Raw genomic sequence first — 15506 nt, forward strand, 5'->3', positions numbered from 1 at the left:
CCTGTTTAAGTTTTAACCCATTACCCCTTGTCCTGTCACTACATGATTCAAATCTGAACTTTGCAATCAGCTTGTTTTGCCCTTCCTGTAAAGGAACAAGCCAAAACCAGATGTCCAAAGTTGGGAAAACTGACTTAGGCATGGCATTGAAAGCAGGTCTCTGTCCTCTCATAGAATAGAATGTTTCATGCTGGCACTTGGTAAGCTCAGTTGATATGTCTGTATTTCTTTTGGTTACGAGTCTTCTTGACACATTACCCAGTCATCAGGCATCTCCAAGGCATTGCAGGCTGGTGTGATCATCTCCCACCCAACAACTGTGGTTGCAAATCCTACAACAGCCAGAACCGTTGAACTAATTTAAGCTGTAGGCTTCACATCCAGGTTCAGATTTGACGACCTCCATACTGTGATCATGTCCATACCACCATGAGGTGGGTGTTCAGACCCACTTCTACATGTATGTGTATGGAGATGGTTTTAGAGGAAGAGAACATATATTCAGAACATATATTCAGATTCATATATTCAGAGTTTGGAGCAGGACAGGACCCTGTATTCAATTCTAGTGGGGACCAGGCAGCATCCTGGTTTCACAGGGTTTGAAGTGTTCAGGAAAAGAGTTTCTTCTCTTTCCATACTGAGGAACAAGCAGGGAATGCACAACTGATACTAAAAATTAAAAGGGAGATAGGGAAAAGGGGAAAGGAAAGGAAAGGAAAAAAGGAAAAGGAAAGGAGTAAATCTATATAGACCTCTGGTTTTAGAACCCTGACTGGGGCAGTAAATACAGGCTTGTGCCTGCAGATCTGAGTTAAATTCTCAGTGCAGTTTACTTGTCTGTAATGAGCGTGAATCCTCCAAAGCCCCACAAAAGCCAAACCTATCTCCCCCTGCACCTCATCTTTGCAATATGTGTAACTAACTGCCTCAGTTGCTGGGGTCTTGGAATTGTGGCTGTTTGGAAAAGAAACCTTTGTAGATACATGATCAGACTCCTTGGTGTGATATGCAATTCCATTTTACGTTTTCCTCTCTCAAGATGAAGCTGTTATTGCACAGTGAGGATCAGAGATGCTGCCTCTGAAAAACTGACATGCTCACAATAATTAAGGGGGGAAGAAGCTGTAGGATGGGAGCAGGAATGGATTTTACTGGGCTATTTCCTTTCTGTCCTTGGCTACTTCTGGAGTGAACTGCTTAAGTAAGGCTCATTTCTCTCATAACTCATTTCTGAGCCGTCATGGTTTGGTGGTTAAGTAGAGAGAGAGAGATTTATGGGATTGAAATGCTGAAACATTGTGGCAAATAGGGTTTTAGCAATGGGGATAAGTTGCCAAATAAATTAATCCTGTGTCTTTTTTGTTCTTTTCTGCTCTTGGTTCATCTGGCTACAAATGATCTAAGAAATGATATTTCTTTTTTGGCAGCCATGAGAAAGCTCAAGAATTGTGGACAAAACAGGGCTGGGATTTTCAGTGATCCCTTTTCTGTTCTTGCAGGCCCCTGATGTTTTGTCTGCATCACTTCGTACATTGTGCCCACTCTGCAGAGAAACCAGCATGTTTTGAGTGTAGACATAAGCTGTCCCTACACACGTGCACACCTGCCCATCCACACACATGCTCTTCTGTACATTAAGATCCAACCTGACTGTGTCTGTGGCAGTGTCCCTGTTGATAGGTATAGAAAGATAACTTCTTTTATATTCCTTCTTCTTTCTTCCTGAAGGGTATGACCCCACTAATGTACGCCTGTGCTGCTGGAGATGAAGCCATGGTCCAAATGCTTATAGATGCTGGAGCCAATTTAGATATACCAGTGAGTAACAGAGGACCCTCTGCCTATAATTATTCATCTGTAAATAACAAGAGCAGTTATGAAATCTCTCCTAGCAACTGCAGGCTTCCTTTATGGAAGCTTCTGAGCAAGGCATGGCTTTCAGAAACCATTGCTTCAGGGATTTGGGAGGGGGAGGAAAACCTTCAAAACCTCTTGGAGCACTCCATGGCTCCAATTATGATTGGCATTGGCAAGTCTAATAGGTATGGGGGGAGTAAAGGAGCTTTTTCCTTCCTGAAAGACCTGCCAGTAGGAGAAACCAATAAGCCCATTAAAAAGGCCCAGGGGACTGGATGGAGTGACTGGTGCGAACACTGTTCTCTAAATGGCCTAAGTAACCATTCCCTGGGGTTGTCACTTCCAAAGGAAAAAGGCAGTTATGTACAAGCCTGAAGGTTATGGCAGATAGGCTGCAGTGGTTAATAACTACCTGGTTCCTTACCCCCAGGTTCCCAGTACCTCTCCTCGATACCCTTCAGTTCATCCTGACAGCCGGCACTGGACCGCTCTTACCTTTGCTGTGTTACACGGGCACATCTCTGTTGTGCAGGTAAGCAGAGGGAATCCCTAGGTTGGTAATCTTTACAGGAGATGCAGAGGGACTGTGGTGCAGTACCCTCATTCTCAGGCTTCCCAAACACTGGTGCATCACAGGCTCCATGTGGGGTTTGGTGGCAGCCTTCCAAAAATGGGTGAAAAATGGCATGTTTTGAAAACAAGGAGAATGCAACCAATGCTTTTCTTGGGAACTGTGAATTGAGGACACAATTCCTAGCAAGGCCTGGGTAACAAAACACTGTGTGTTCCCTTCTTTTTCTTTGGTTTCAGTATTGGTTTTAGGCTTGCCATTTCCAGAGCAATGTGCACAGTCATTTCTTACCAGTATTAGATAAACTGGTGCTTCATGTGGCGTGGTTATAGGTCAACTGCTTGATCAGGATGCTTCTGAAATTAGATGTGAATTGGTTTATACCTTAGCATATGCAAAAGTTCTGCTTTTTGCTCTAACAGCAGCAAATCAGCTGTAACTTCCTTTATAATCCTTGAGAACTGCGTGAACAAGACTTAAGCTCTCGTGGGACTTGACTGAACCTCTTGCATCCTCTCTGCACCCCTTGCTGGGGAATTAATGGCAGCAGAATGGGGTGAACTGGAAATTCTACCTGAATCCCAAAAGAAATCCCAAACTGGTCACAGCAGATAGTCAATTGCTGGTGAATTGAATTACATTCTGCTCAAAGAGGGAAAAAGAAAAGGTACAAGCAAAGGGAGGCTGCACACCCCCATTTTTTGTTGATGTGCATGTGTAAATAAAGGCAAAGATTAGATTCCACCTGGGAAACTGGCAAAGCAGCCTTTGGGATGACAAAGGTTGGACAGGCTGAATTTACATGTGAGGTCGGAGATGCAGCCAAGCATACCAAAGCTCGTGTTGGACTGCAGAACCCACAATGTCTTTAATTTCGATTCAAGCTTCTAAACATTATAGGAGGTTTTTTTATTCAGCAGTTGTTATTCTAAGGGTAGACATCAGCTTCTGCCAAAATGGGTGTGTGAAATTGCCTTTCCAATTGGAAACTTGCATGGAATAGCTGGCATCTCAATAGAGAAACAAACCAGCAGCTGTGCTCTGCCAAATGTTTTATAGTAAAACGTGACTGTATGTGCTAGGTGTGCCAAGGCCAAGGTTGTCACTAACTGGGGATAGCTGGAGCGGTTAGATTGTGGCAGTGGTACAGGATAGAACCAGCTGGACCCCAACACCCAGCAGAAGAACCTCTGCTGATGGTGATGTGCATAGAATCCCAGACCGGTTTGTATTGGAAGAGACCTTAAAGCTCGTGCAGTCCCAACCCCCTGCCATGTGCAGGGACACCTTCCACTAGAGCAGCTTGCTCCAAGCCCCGTCCAACCTGGCCTTGAGCACTGCCAGGGATGGGGCAGCCACAGCTTCTCTGGGCACCCTGTGCCAGCACCTCATCACCCACAGCGTATACTTTGTTCCCCTGTTCAAGTCTGAACCCATTACCCCTTATCCTATCACTACATCCATGCTCTTGAGTGCTCCAATGCTGTCTGCCAGCCCTGCCTGGCTAGAAATGGTCCCTATCATCCTCTCCCTTCATCTGGCTGGGGGTGATCCCCCTTGCCAGCAGCTCAGTGTGTCCACTGAAAGCAAGCTGTGAGTATGGCAGGTTACTGCATCTGCCAGGGCCTCCTTACACAGGCTCCATTGGGCGAGAGAGACCAAGAGGCATGTTTGGCCCCCAGGGCTAATTCCCTGGAAGAACCTTGTTTCCTGCACACAGCATGAAACTAAATAAGATGGACTTCCTGCACTGAGGAGAAGCTCTGCTTGCAGAGCTCTTTGGAGTTGGGCAATTACAATTGCAAAACCGTGTTCATAAAGGAGATTCAAACAAAAACAAAAAGGTGATGTTCTCCTGGCTGCCAGCTGAGCGCCTTTCCAGCACAAACTCAATACTGAAAGCACAGTAAAGGAAAAGGAAAGAAGAAAACTCTAACCTGACATTCATGTGGAGTCTTTAGCCCTAGGCTGAGCAAGGAAATGCAAGAGAAATTTGCCTTGTAACAGATATTTTGCTTTAGCCTTTGAGCTGGTCACTTTGTGTGCACGCACCCTTCCCTGTGAATCTGCTGGTTTGCTGTTTTACACACAGCCTCTTCTGTTTTGTCCTGCTGAATTGCTCTTTTCTCAACTCTTTGATGTGTGTGTTGCAGCTGCTCTTGGATGCTGGTGCTCACGTCGAGGGTTCTGCTGTTAACAGTGAAGACAACTATGCTGAGACTCCTCTTCAGCTGGCTTCAGCAGCAGGTAAGCTCCGTGCAGCCTCCACATGCTCTGTTTCTTTGCTACCACAGAATAACCACAACCAGTTCATGTGTGGGCCTGCAAAACATGCTAGGAGCCACTCTGCACTGCATTTAAGCTACTGTAAGTATAGTAAAGACACGAAACGGGTAGCACAGTGAGCTGGCTACTAAAAAGGCAGTATTTTGTTCATTTCTAAAACACAAGTAGGAGCACATCTGGGTTGGCAGCAGCTAACAGCTGTTGGCATGTGACAGCAGCTTAATGGGCACTGAGTGCCTGTTTTGCTACTGGTCCTAACACTTACCCCTGCCAGCAGCCACCCCAGTACAGATGACTGGAACAGCCCCTTCGCACAGGGCACTGTCAAGAAACATAAGCCAGCTACTGTCTAGTCCAGGCATGTTGTGGATCTAAATAACTTCCAGATGCAAAAATTAACATATTTCAAGTCAGCCTGAAGAAAAATAACTGCTGTATAAAGATTTTTTTCATTAATTTCTTAAAGACAAGTAAAATCCTACATTTCTTCTACCTGTCCTCAGAAGAGTTTAGCATTCTGTGAGCAAGTCTGTGCCTGCCTAAAATACCTGTTGGTTTTCAACACTTTTCACCTCTAACTGTTTCTGGTTTTTCCATTAATTTCTTTTTGCTTCATATCTGTGTATTTATGAAGACAAGACTCTGACTTGCTCTGTTCCAAGATTTATTGAAGGGATAAGAAGTGGCCTTTCCTCCCCTCCCCATGACAGATACTCATTGTGCTGTGTCTGCTGCCACTGCTCACTACTACATCTAATGAAGGGGTGGAAAGGAGACCTGGCTGAACATGGCCTGAACCAATATACTTGGCTGCAGGGTGATTTTATGAAGCTGTGGCCAGTGAGTGCAGCAAAGAAGAGCTCCCTTCTGGCCTTCTCTCAACCTCATCTACCAGCCAAACAGCTGAGACTCTGATCTAGCTGAACTGGTTGCATACAACTCTGCTGGTGTGCACTGAAAGCACCAGACCAGTTTATTTCCCTTTTCATTCTGGCTACATTGTGCTGCCTTAAGTAATTTAAGTGCTTTGTGGCTCAGTTTCTCTCTCTGAGGTATTATAAGGCCTAATCCATGCTTGCAGGATGCTCTGAAAGCCTCAGCTGGCAGCATAGAAGTTGCTGGTACAGTGTCTGTTATCAGTCCTATGTGATGTGCTTCAAAGAGGTGTAACAGATGTGCAATCATTATGTTTCTATCAATTTTTCCTAGGGAACTACGAGCTGGTCAGCTTGTTGCTGAGTAGGGGAGCTGATCCACTCCTGAGCATGCTAGAGGTCAATGGTATGTCATCATCACTGCATGAAGATATGAACTGCTTCAGCCACTCAGCTGCACACGGGCACAGGTAAAGCTCTGTCCATGCTCAGAATAGGTTTTGTTTTCCTGAGGCTAGCACTGTAGGCATTCCTGTGTGACTATATATTACATCTTCTACCCAAATCCCTGGGTGGGCAGTTCAGAAGACTGTGTTAAGACTCTCCTGACAGCAGCCATTCTTTAGTGCAGCACAGTTTCTCAGGCTATTCTAATGCCTTTTGAGCATTTTGGGGAACCAAAAGATTCTTTAAACTGGTAGTTACTGTTGCACCCTTTGGAGAAGAAAATGATGTAAGACTTTCATTATTCAGCAACTGTAACTGATAAAAGAAAGGGATTATATTTTAGACTAAAACACAAAATACAATAGAAAGATCTTTGTTTGCTTTTTCTTACTCTCTCACTTGCTGGTCTAGAGCAGCAGCACAGAGAGTAGGAGGTGGTGCTAAGCCATACAAGAGCTGACAAAGATCCACCTCTGGGTAGGTTATGAGGTTGTGGTTCATGTTCTGAGACAGAATCTAATCACATTAAGGTGGTAAAAATAACCTGCAGCAGAGTTTAGTTGACTGTATCTCTGGTTTTTGGATGGCTGACCAGGAGATCAGTCATCAAAATGCTGAAGAGCCAGCCTGGGCTTTCCAACCCAATTTTCAGGGTAGTTATTTAGAAATAAGACATTACTTACAAAGTCATCCAGAAATCCTGTTCCCAGAACAATAATATTCGTGTAAGAAGCCAATTCAAACAGCCTGAAACTGCCCAAGTATATGGGCTGAGAGATACCCACAGGGTCTCAACAGCTAGCTTAGCGTGGTAAGTGGCAGCTACCTTGCTTGAACACAGTTGTGCTTTACAGTGGTGCCAAAGCTGCCCCTGCAGGTACACTGCACATCTGGATACACCAGGGAAAATGGCCCAAGCCCAAATGAGGCCCAAACTCTGCAAAGCTGGAATGGCCTAATGCAGTTATTTAGTGTAGAAATACACAAACACTGTTCTGTTCCCAATTCTCTTCCCCTCCCACAATCTTCTGCAACATCTAACCATGTAAACCGTGAAACTCAAAGCCAGAAAGCTTAAGCTCTGAAGTAAGATTTACTGGTGGCCACTGCCTGTATCAGTAAATAGAAACCATAACAAAAGATAGTCCTGCATGTCCAGGAAGTGGGTCTGAATAAAACAACGTAACAGTGGTTGAAGATGGTCATTTGGGAAAACAGAAGGAGTTCCAACAATCTTACTTCAGAGCTTAAGCTGTTACCACACTCAAGCCTGGCAGAAGGAAGTGTGCTTCCATGCCGTAGTATAGACTGCAATAAAACCCACTTTGCCCTAACACTCTGAAATAGGCTCTGGTACCAGTGAAGTACAGGAGCGTATTCCATGCCTTTGCTACCAAGGCATCCATTTCCAGCAGGCAGCATAGATAAGGAGAAATAGTTTAAATGTTGTTCCATATTGCCAACTAGAAATATATCTTTGAGAAGGAAAATACTATTAAGCCAGACCCCCTAAACCCAGATTACCCCAGTTCTGCCTCAGTTGTTGATATCTCATTTATTACTAAGTGGTATCTTCTTCCTCCTCAGGAATGTTCTGCGCAAGCTCCTGACCCAGCCCCAGCAAGTGAAGGGTGATGTCCTCTCCCTGGAGGAGATTTTAGCTGAGGGAGTGGAGAGTGACACCTCTAGCCAGGGCAGCTCCAGCGAGGGGCAAGTCAGGCTGTGTAAAACAAGAATGAAGGCTCTGCAGGAGGCCATGTATTACAGTGCTGAGCATGGCTACGTCGACATCACCATGGAACTCAGGGCACTTGGTAAGGGGTTTGTTTTAAGCACTGTGCTCATTTAAGGTGTAAAAAGCTTTCATTTGGACAAGAATCTGTAATCCCAACTACACAACTGTCCCAAGCTTATAGGAACCTGGTGTCTAATGTAAGTGTTTAAGGCTCCTCACAAGTTCTTTTCAAATTCCTGCTGATCTAGGACCTCCCTTATTTTTGGCTGGATCCTCTGTTCCCAAGTTTCAAAAGCAAGGGGCATGTCTTTTTGTCAGATACTCTGACACCTAAAATTCACTGTTCAAAGAGGCTGGTCTCAAAATAAGAGGTAACATGACAGATTAAATGGTTGAATGTGAAAGAGCAGATTTGATCTAAAGGTAGGAAAGAGAAGCTTTGAAGCTTGTGTGTGTAGATTGTTACAGGTAACTAGGAGGAAAGACCTCACACCATGGTTGTGGAGGGTTAGGAATTCTTACAAGTTCAGCTCAAATTTGTTTTGTAGTTGTGACTGTAGTGATAGGACAAGGGGTAATGGATTAAAACTTAAACAGGGGAGGTTTAGATTGGATATAAGGAGGAAATTCTTTCCTGTTAGGGTGGTGAGGCACTGGAATGGGTTGCCCAGGGAGGTTGTGAATGCTCCACCCCTGGCATCGTTCAAGGCCAGGTTGGACGAGGCCTTGGGTGATAAGGTTTAGAGCGAGGTGTCCCTGCCCATGGCAGGGGGGTTGGAACTGGATGATCTTAAGGTCCTTTCCAACCCTAACTATTCTATAATTCTATGATTCTATGAAGCTAAATACACAATAGGGGGTCTCTGGTCCTGGTACGATCTTTTCCTAGATAAGTCACTGTTAATGACGCAGTTCAGTTATCTTTCGTAAGACAAAGAAATGTATTTCTTGTTAGGATGTAGGTACAAGTCTACTTCAGTGCTGCAAAGTGGTAGTAATAGCAGCAGGACAGTCTACTCACAGGTACCTCAGCAAATCATCATCTTTCACTGTCCTTTTTGCTGTGGCTACAGGAGTCCCATGGAAACTCCACGTGTGGATTGAGTCACTACGGACAACCTTCTACCAGTCCCGTTACTCAGTTGTACAGACCCTCCTCCGGGAATTTGTCACCATTAAAGAAGAGGACTACAATGAAGAGCTGGTTAATGAAGGGCTGCAGCTCATGTTCGATATCCTCAAAACCAGCAAGGTAATTACTAGTTTTGTAACAAAGCGTTTGGATTTTGCTGTTGTACAAGGCAGCACATTGATGAGTGAATGCCCATGCAAAATCCCTATTGAGTTAGGGTATGAAAATGATCCTGATAGTATTTATCTAAATTCATATGCGGCCATCACAGTAAATAAATTAATTTCAACAGAAGCACAAGTGATTCTGTTAAAGTCCAGTTCAGCAACTGGTTCTGAAACCCTGTCAACATAACAGGAAGAGTGACCAATACAGCACTGGGAAACTCAGGTTATCCAAGTAGTATCTCCTAGCAGTTTTCTGAACAATGCTTTTGTCCAGTGACATTTCCCATCTACTTTTTTCTTTTATTTAAATGTTGCCTATGACTGTTTTTTCCTTGCCCTTCGTGTATGTCTAGAACAAACCTGTTCTCTATTTTAGCTGTCCCATTTTGCATGTAAGTTCACCCGGTCTCTACCATGTTCTCCCCCAAGAGGCTGCTGCCCTTTGAGTTAGGAGGGGAATGCCTGCCCTCCAAATGTAGAGGGAATACAGTTGTAATGCACAGACAGGGGAGACTGAAGAGTACATACTCCAGGTACCTCTGTAGTTGCTCACTACAGTGTACACTGTACTGTCCTTGAAATGAAAAGCAAGATATAACTGGGCAGTTACTCTGTTGGGAGGTTGTTCTTGCAGAGTGCAGTTGCTATGAGCCTCAAATGAGCTGTTACAGCATGTTTGAAACGCGCTCCATGTGAAGTGCCAATTGATGATTCCTGTTCTATCCTCCATACAGAATGATTCCATCAATCAGCAGCTTGCATCCATCTTCACCCACTGCTATGGCAGCAGTCCAATACCCAGCATTCCCGAGATCCGGAAGACACTGCCAGCTCGGCTGGGTAAGAGGCTCGCCTCAACAGTAAAGTTCTTGTGATGTTTGGCTTTTAGCATCCACAGTTTCAAAGAATATTCACCCTCTTTATTTTTTTCCCCTTACCCCAACAGATCCTCACTTCCTAAACAACAAGGAAATGTCTGATGTAACTTTTTTAGTAGAAGGAAAGCTGTTTTATGCACACAAAGTCCTGCTGGTTACTGCATCCAACAGGTGAGTTGATTTTCACAGCTAAGTGTTAGAGGAAGGTTTGACCCTTTAGACTCATCTGTGTTTCCAGCTCTCATTCCTCATTGCAGTAAGGCAGCTGTGAAGGATACAGACAACAGACCATAACTCAGGTCTGCAGGACCAGCCATATGATCTTTACTGCTGTTAAGAATAGTAGGAAAGTAAAGATGAGTTTCTAAGCCACTTTTAATAAGTGTTACAGATTCTCAGAGCTCTACTGACATAAACTAACCAGTAATTATCCCTAGCAACTCTTATAGGAGTTGGAGTGCACATGACCAGCCATTCGCTGCCTTTCCATGCCCCCTCTCACAGTCTGCTAGCTAGAGGTACACTTGCTCCAGCTTGCAGTGATCAGTTTCTGTGTTACTGGCATAGTAACAGTGGTTTGCAACTACTATAGGGTGGGACTGGATCAGGCCCAAGAAATTTACAGGTTAAGTTGTCTCTTAAGTTCTAAACTGGAATTGAATTGAAAGGTTTTAATTGTCAACTTGCAAAGAAGAGGGAAGGAGCTTTATTTTCCCCTGGCTTAGGCTGTTTGTCAATAGGCAATGAATACGTGATGCACTAACACAGAAACCTATTAAAACCATTCTCAGGTTTAAGACGCTCATGACCAATAAAACAGAACACGACAGCCATGGCAGTAAGACTGTCGAAATCAGTGATATGAAATACAACATTTTCAAGGTATGTATCTTACCTTTTCTTTATTATTTTCATCTTCTCACATACTTGGAAGCCAAGATTAAGCCAGAGCTTAATATCAGGGCTAATTTACGAGTAGAGGTGGAGTTCACTTCAACATACCAGTATTTCAGGAATATTTTGATCTTTGTCAAAACTCTTCAGGTAGAACCAACCTCAAAACAGAAGCCTCCAGCCTGTATTCTTACTCTCTTCCTAGGCAGCTGACTCCTCCCTAAAGCAGGAGAAACTAGTCTGCTACTTGAAGTAATTTTACACTTGTAAGACACCATTTCCATACCTCTTACAGCACCATCTTCATGCTGTGCTAAGCAAAAGGTAAACTTACAGCAAGAGGTGGGCTGCCAGGCTTCGTATCAATTCGAATCAGATGATCAGCAATCAGTGGTGCTCCTTTCAAGAAAGGCTCAGAAATGAGACTTGCACTTTGTTTTTATGACATCTCCATATCTAATGGACCTAAGGGAGGTTCATTCATGATGGAGAGAAAACACGTTACTGAACACGCACCCAAGGCAAAAAACAAGTCTGTGAAATGCCATAGTGGAGCTGTTCCAGCCTCCCAGATCTGTATTTCAGGCTTGGAAAAAAGGTAGGGAACAGGGAGATCTGAGGTGCAGAACAGGTTCTGTAACTGTATCACTTCAGGGCTGAGGCTTTTCCTTCTCTTTTTATAAGCAAACAAAACAGCAAAGCTGTTGGTCAGCAGCACTGTCATCTCACGCAGAGGGAATGCAGTTGACCCTGAGAACATCCCCGTTCTGCCTAAAAGGGGTTATACAAGTTTCATGCTGCAGGGGAGACATCCAAATTTTGCAGCTCAGGACATGACAGAAAACAAGAAAATGTAACTGAGGGTATTGAAACAAACCTCCTTAAACAACATTTTGACATCAAAAGGTCTCTAAAGATGAACTTTTGCTTCACTGGAGAGTGCAAAGGATCTCAATTAAAGCAGAGAAATACTTCACAGAATTAAACAATTTGACAGTGAAAATCAGACAAGCTGATGGCATTCTACAGCAATTTCAATTATGGTGCACAGAGGATGCTGAGCCACCAGAGATCTAAGTTCTGCTTAGAGCTCTGCTGGAAAGCAGCTTTTCTCCCTGTAATTCTATTATACAAATAAGGCAATTACAAAAAGAGCAGCTTAGTTCTGTTCCCACCACTGTTAGAAATGGCACAGCACAGTCCCCACACCTGCTTACACTGCACCCAGGTCACTGGAATGACTTCTCTTTCCAACACCAAACCTAATCATTTCCTAGATAAGCCAGTACCGTTTCACTGGGGTGTGCTCATGTACATCAAAGAGCAGAAGCTGCCTCTTGCTCTCCCTGCAAACAATTAGGCCTTTTCCTCTGGCCCTGATGGGGGGCTGGAAGCTGATTAGAAGCTCAGCAGGGGAGGCAAGCGGCTGGGAGGTCCCCGGGACACACATGCTCATGGTGTGGCAGTTGCAGTGCTGGAGCTCTAGCTGGCAGCTCGGTGTGTGACCTGCCTGCAAGGCTTACCCAGACCGGATCCAAGACAGTTTTACAAGGACATCCGTGTTGCCCAGAGACACGCTGTCACCCTCAGCATCAAACCCTCACCAGGGCTCTTTTCAGAGCCTGAGGAAGAAAAGAGCATTGGAAAGCAGCAGATTTGCAACACTAGAAAGAAAAGCCCAGCAGCAGAGGCGAGAGCCAGCACACCCCACGGCTCCTGCCTGCTCAGGAAGGGGAGCGCAGCCACTCACAGCCCCTTGCGCCTTCCGTGATAACAGCTTCATCCTGGCTCTCTCCCCATTTCAGATGCTGATGCAGTATTTATACTATGGAGGAACAGAATCCATGGAAATTCCCACCACTGATATCTTAGAGGTGAGAGTTTTTCCTTCTGAGTCTTGCCAAGTGCACTGGGGCATAAACAGAGCTTGAAAGGCAAAATCCAGGAGCTAACAGCGAGCTTCCAATCTAGGAGTGTATTTAACACTTTGAAATGAGCTTAAAGTTTCAAAATATCATTGCTGGGAAATAACAACTACCAATTATGGTTTCTTATGTCAGTCAGATGCTGGGGAGGGCACAGCAGCAGGGAGGGAAATTGCTACAGAGCTTTTGGTACCCTGAGTTACAAATAGGCCCTTTTACAATGCTGCTCAGTCACGAGTATTCTGATGAAATTCAAGCTTGAAGCTAAAGACTACACACAACTATTTTTTTCAGAGAGGAAAGGGGGCTTTGAGCTGTCTATAGCTCCTATGTCATGGTGACAGCGCAGCACAAATAACACTTCCTGCAGGAGCAGCAAGCCTTTGCTAGGAGGGGAAATCTGCTGCTTTAACTAGGCATAGAGTGGCCTTTCTGCTCTTTCATGAGGACTTGGCCATTAAAACAGGGAGGAGATCATTCAGAGAGGAAACCGTCAAACCTGTCTGTTTGCCTCCCTAAGCCTTTCAAGGCTCATGAGCTCAAATAGCTTCTCTCTTGTCCTGATAGCTGTTGTCGGCTGCCAGCCTGTTTCAACTGGACGGCCTCCAGAGACACTGTGAAATCCTCTGTGCCCAGACGATCAGCATGGAGAACTCTGTTAACATCTATAAATATGCAAAGGTACGTGTCCAACTGTCGTGTGGGAATCACACTGCAGCAGCAGGCAGGCTTTCTGCAGGCTAGTTTTAGAAACCAAATACAACAGGCCCAGAGTGGGCACTGCTCTGCTAGTGACTGCCCCAGCCACAAGTGAGATGTGTTAAAGCCATCCTGCGTGGCCCCAGTGTGTTCCCTGTCTAAAGCAATCACACATGAAATGGATGCAGATCCCTGCAGAGCAGGGGAGACGTGTCTTAGCAGGCTGATACAGCAACAGCAGCAAAGCCCAAGGGATTCAAATCCTCGCAGCAGCAGGGGCAGTGGATCATCCTACAACAACTAAGTAAACCCTTCCTAGCACTCTGACTGTCACCTCTATAGCAAATTACCCACATTATCAGCAAAATCAGAGAGAAAACACAATGCCGTTCCTCAAAGTTTGCAGGGGCAGATCCCTTAAAGACACGCACACACAGGGCTGATGATGATGTGCCTGGTTACTTTGCGTCCCCTTTGGGTCACAGGGATCCTTTTCAATTCGTGATGCTCACATTGGACCACTCTTCCCATAGAACTCAGGCTGGTTTCTTTCAGGCCCTACGGTTTAACAGTATGTAGTGGTAGAGGGGGAAGGGAGCATTCCCTCCTGGCCTTCACTGCTTTTCCTTGAATTACTATTTGCACAGAGTTCCCAGAAACAGAGAGGGGAACATGCACACATTTAATCCTGAAATTGAGTTTCATCGTGCTGTTATTACTGAGCTGCCCCCACTGGTTCTGAAGCAGAGGGAGCCAGATCAGAGCCACAAATCCACCTCACATGGTTTAGAAGTGTAACATCCCTATTGCTCTACATGCAGCTCCTTCCTCCAGGGGTTCAGCTCCCACCCTATGAACCGTGTTCCGATTGCCCTGAGCTGTGTGTGCCATCTGGCCGTGCGGTGCTTCATGCTGCAGCACAGGAACTCCCAGCTCTCACAGTTAAACATGTACCTTGGCCACTTCAGCAGCAGCTGCTCTCTGCTCCTTTAAGAGGAAAAGGCTGGAGTGCAGGCCATCAGGGAAGGAATTAAAGCTGCTTCAATGCCTCCCTGCACACACCTGTGCCTGCAAAAAGCACCAAAGGAAATGATCAGCCATCAAGGGTCCTACCCTCAAAGCATTTTTCCACTGTTCTTGTCATCCTTTTTCTTAGAAACTATCAAAGGGAAGAGCACTAGAAATAAGAAGCTCAGGCATGTCCTTTGGGTCTGTGCCAGGCAGGAAAGACTTAACTCATCTTCTCTCCTCTGCAGATTCACAACGCACCTGAACTTGCCTCGTTTTGTGAAGGCTTCTTCCTCAAACACATGAGCTCTCTGCTGGAGCAGGACTCATTCAAGCAGCTCATCTACAGCAGGAACAGCAAAGTGCAAGGCCTGGAGCCACTGCGGGACTTGCAGACAGCCCTGGCCGCCCGCCTGCACTCCGTGTACGTCACCTCCCGGGTGTGAAGGAGCAGGAGCAAGGCAGTGGCAGGAGCACTGGTTCAGTGTGCACAGGGAGGTGCTGTCAGGCAGAGCTGGGGCTTTCCTGTTTGCCTTCTGGATCTTGCTGAAAGTCCCCTACAACAGACACCCCCAGGCACCCAGGGGCTGAGCCTCGTCCCACTGACCAGGGGGGAGTTGGCTTCTCTGTGCTACTACTGTCACAGAAACACTGTCACAGCACAAACAGGAACTGAGGCTGCAAGCGAAGAACCTGAACCGAAGGGAAGATCAACGCTGCCATTCACACAAGCACAGTGCAGGGCTGTAGAGCAGGGAGGCAACTGACCTAGACCCAGCACCTAGTAGGTAGTCTTGTCTGTCTGCACACCGTAATGGCCACCTAGTTCATACACATAGATCTTTTACTTGTACAAAGGCTGCCTAGGAGTTTTCTAACCCTACAGACCACTGCCCATTCAGCCAGTGACCCATCTGAACCCAGAGGCTGGCACATACCAACTACTTCACTGTAGTAATAAACACCAGCATCTGTATACATCAAGAGACTGACGTAAGTTTTCCCCCAACCTGTTTGCACCTTGAGAGA

General features: G+C 45.5%; 1 protein-coding gene across 4 annotated transcripts in view; it reads left to right on the plus strand.

The window, feature by feature from the left end:
- ABTB2 (ankyrin repeat and BTB domain containing 2) overlaps positions 1 to 15054 on the plus strand; it is a 146030-nt gene extending 130976 nt beyond the window's left edge. For all 4 annotated transcript variants that reach the window (XM_061343505.1, XM_061343506.1, XM_061343503.1 and 1 more), the window contains 12 exons: positions 1732 to 1821; positions 2291 to 2392; positions 4585 to 4678; positions 5927 to 6062; positions 7627 to 7853; positions 8848 to 9026; positions 9808 to 9913; positions 10020 to 10122; positions 10743 to 10833; positions 12651 to 12719; positions 13338 to 13451; positions 14726 to 15054. In XM_061343505.1, the coding sequence (XP_061199489.1) occupies positions 1732 to 1821; positions 2291 to 2392; positions 4585 to 4678; positions 5927 to 6062; positions 7627 to 7853; positions 8848 to 9026; positions 9808 to 9913; positions 10020 to 10122; positions 10743 to 10833; positions 12651 to 12719; positions 13338 to 13451; positions 14726 to 14923 (1509 nt within the window). In that variant the 3' untranslated portion in view covers positions 14924 to 15054. The remainder of the gene's footprint in view (positions 1 to 1731; positions 1822 to 2290; positions 2393 to 4584; positions 4679 to 5926; positions 6063 to 7626; positions 7854 to 8847; positions 9027 to 9807; positions 9914 to 10019; positions 10123 to 10742; positions 10834 to 12650; positions 12720 to 13337; positions 13452 to 14725) is intronic.
- The last annotated feature ends 452 nt before the right edge of the window (positions 15055 to 15506 follow it).

This window comes from Neopsephotus bourkii, unplaced genomic scaffold (assembly GCF_033783945.1).
Source record: "Neopsephotus bourkii isolate Nb327-2 ecotype Australia unplaced genomic scaffold, CSIRO-AGI_Nbou_v1 NB_1825, whole genome shotgun sequence".
NCBI lineage: Eukaryota > Metazoa > Chordata > Aves > Psittaciformes > Psittacidae > Neopsephotus > Neopsephotus bourkii.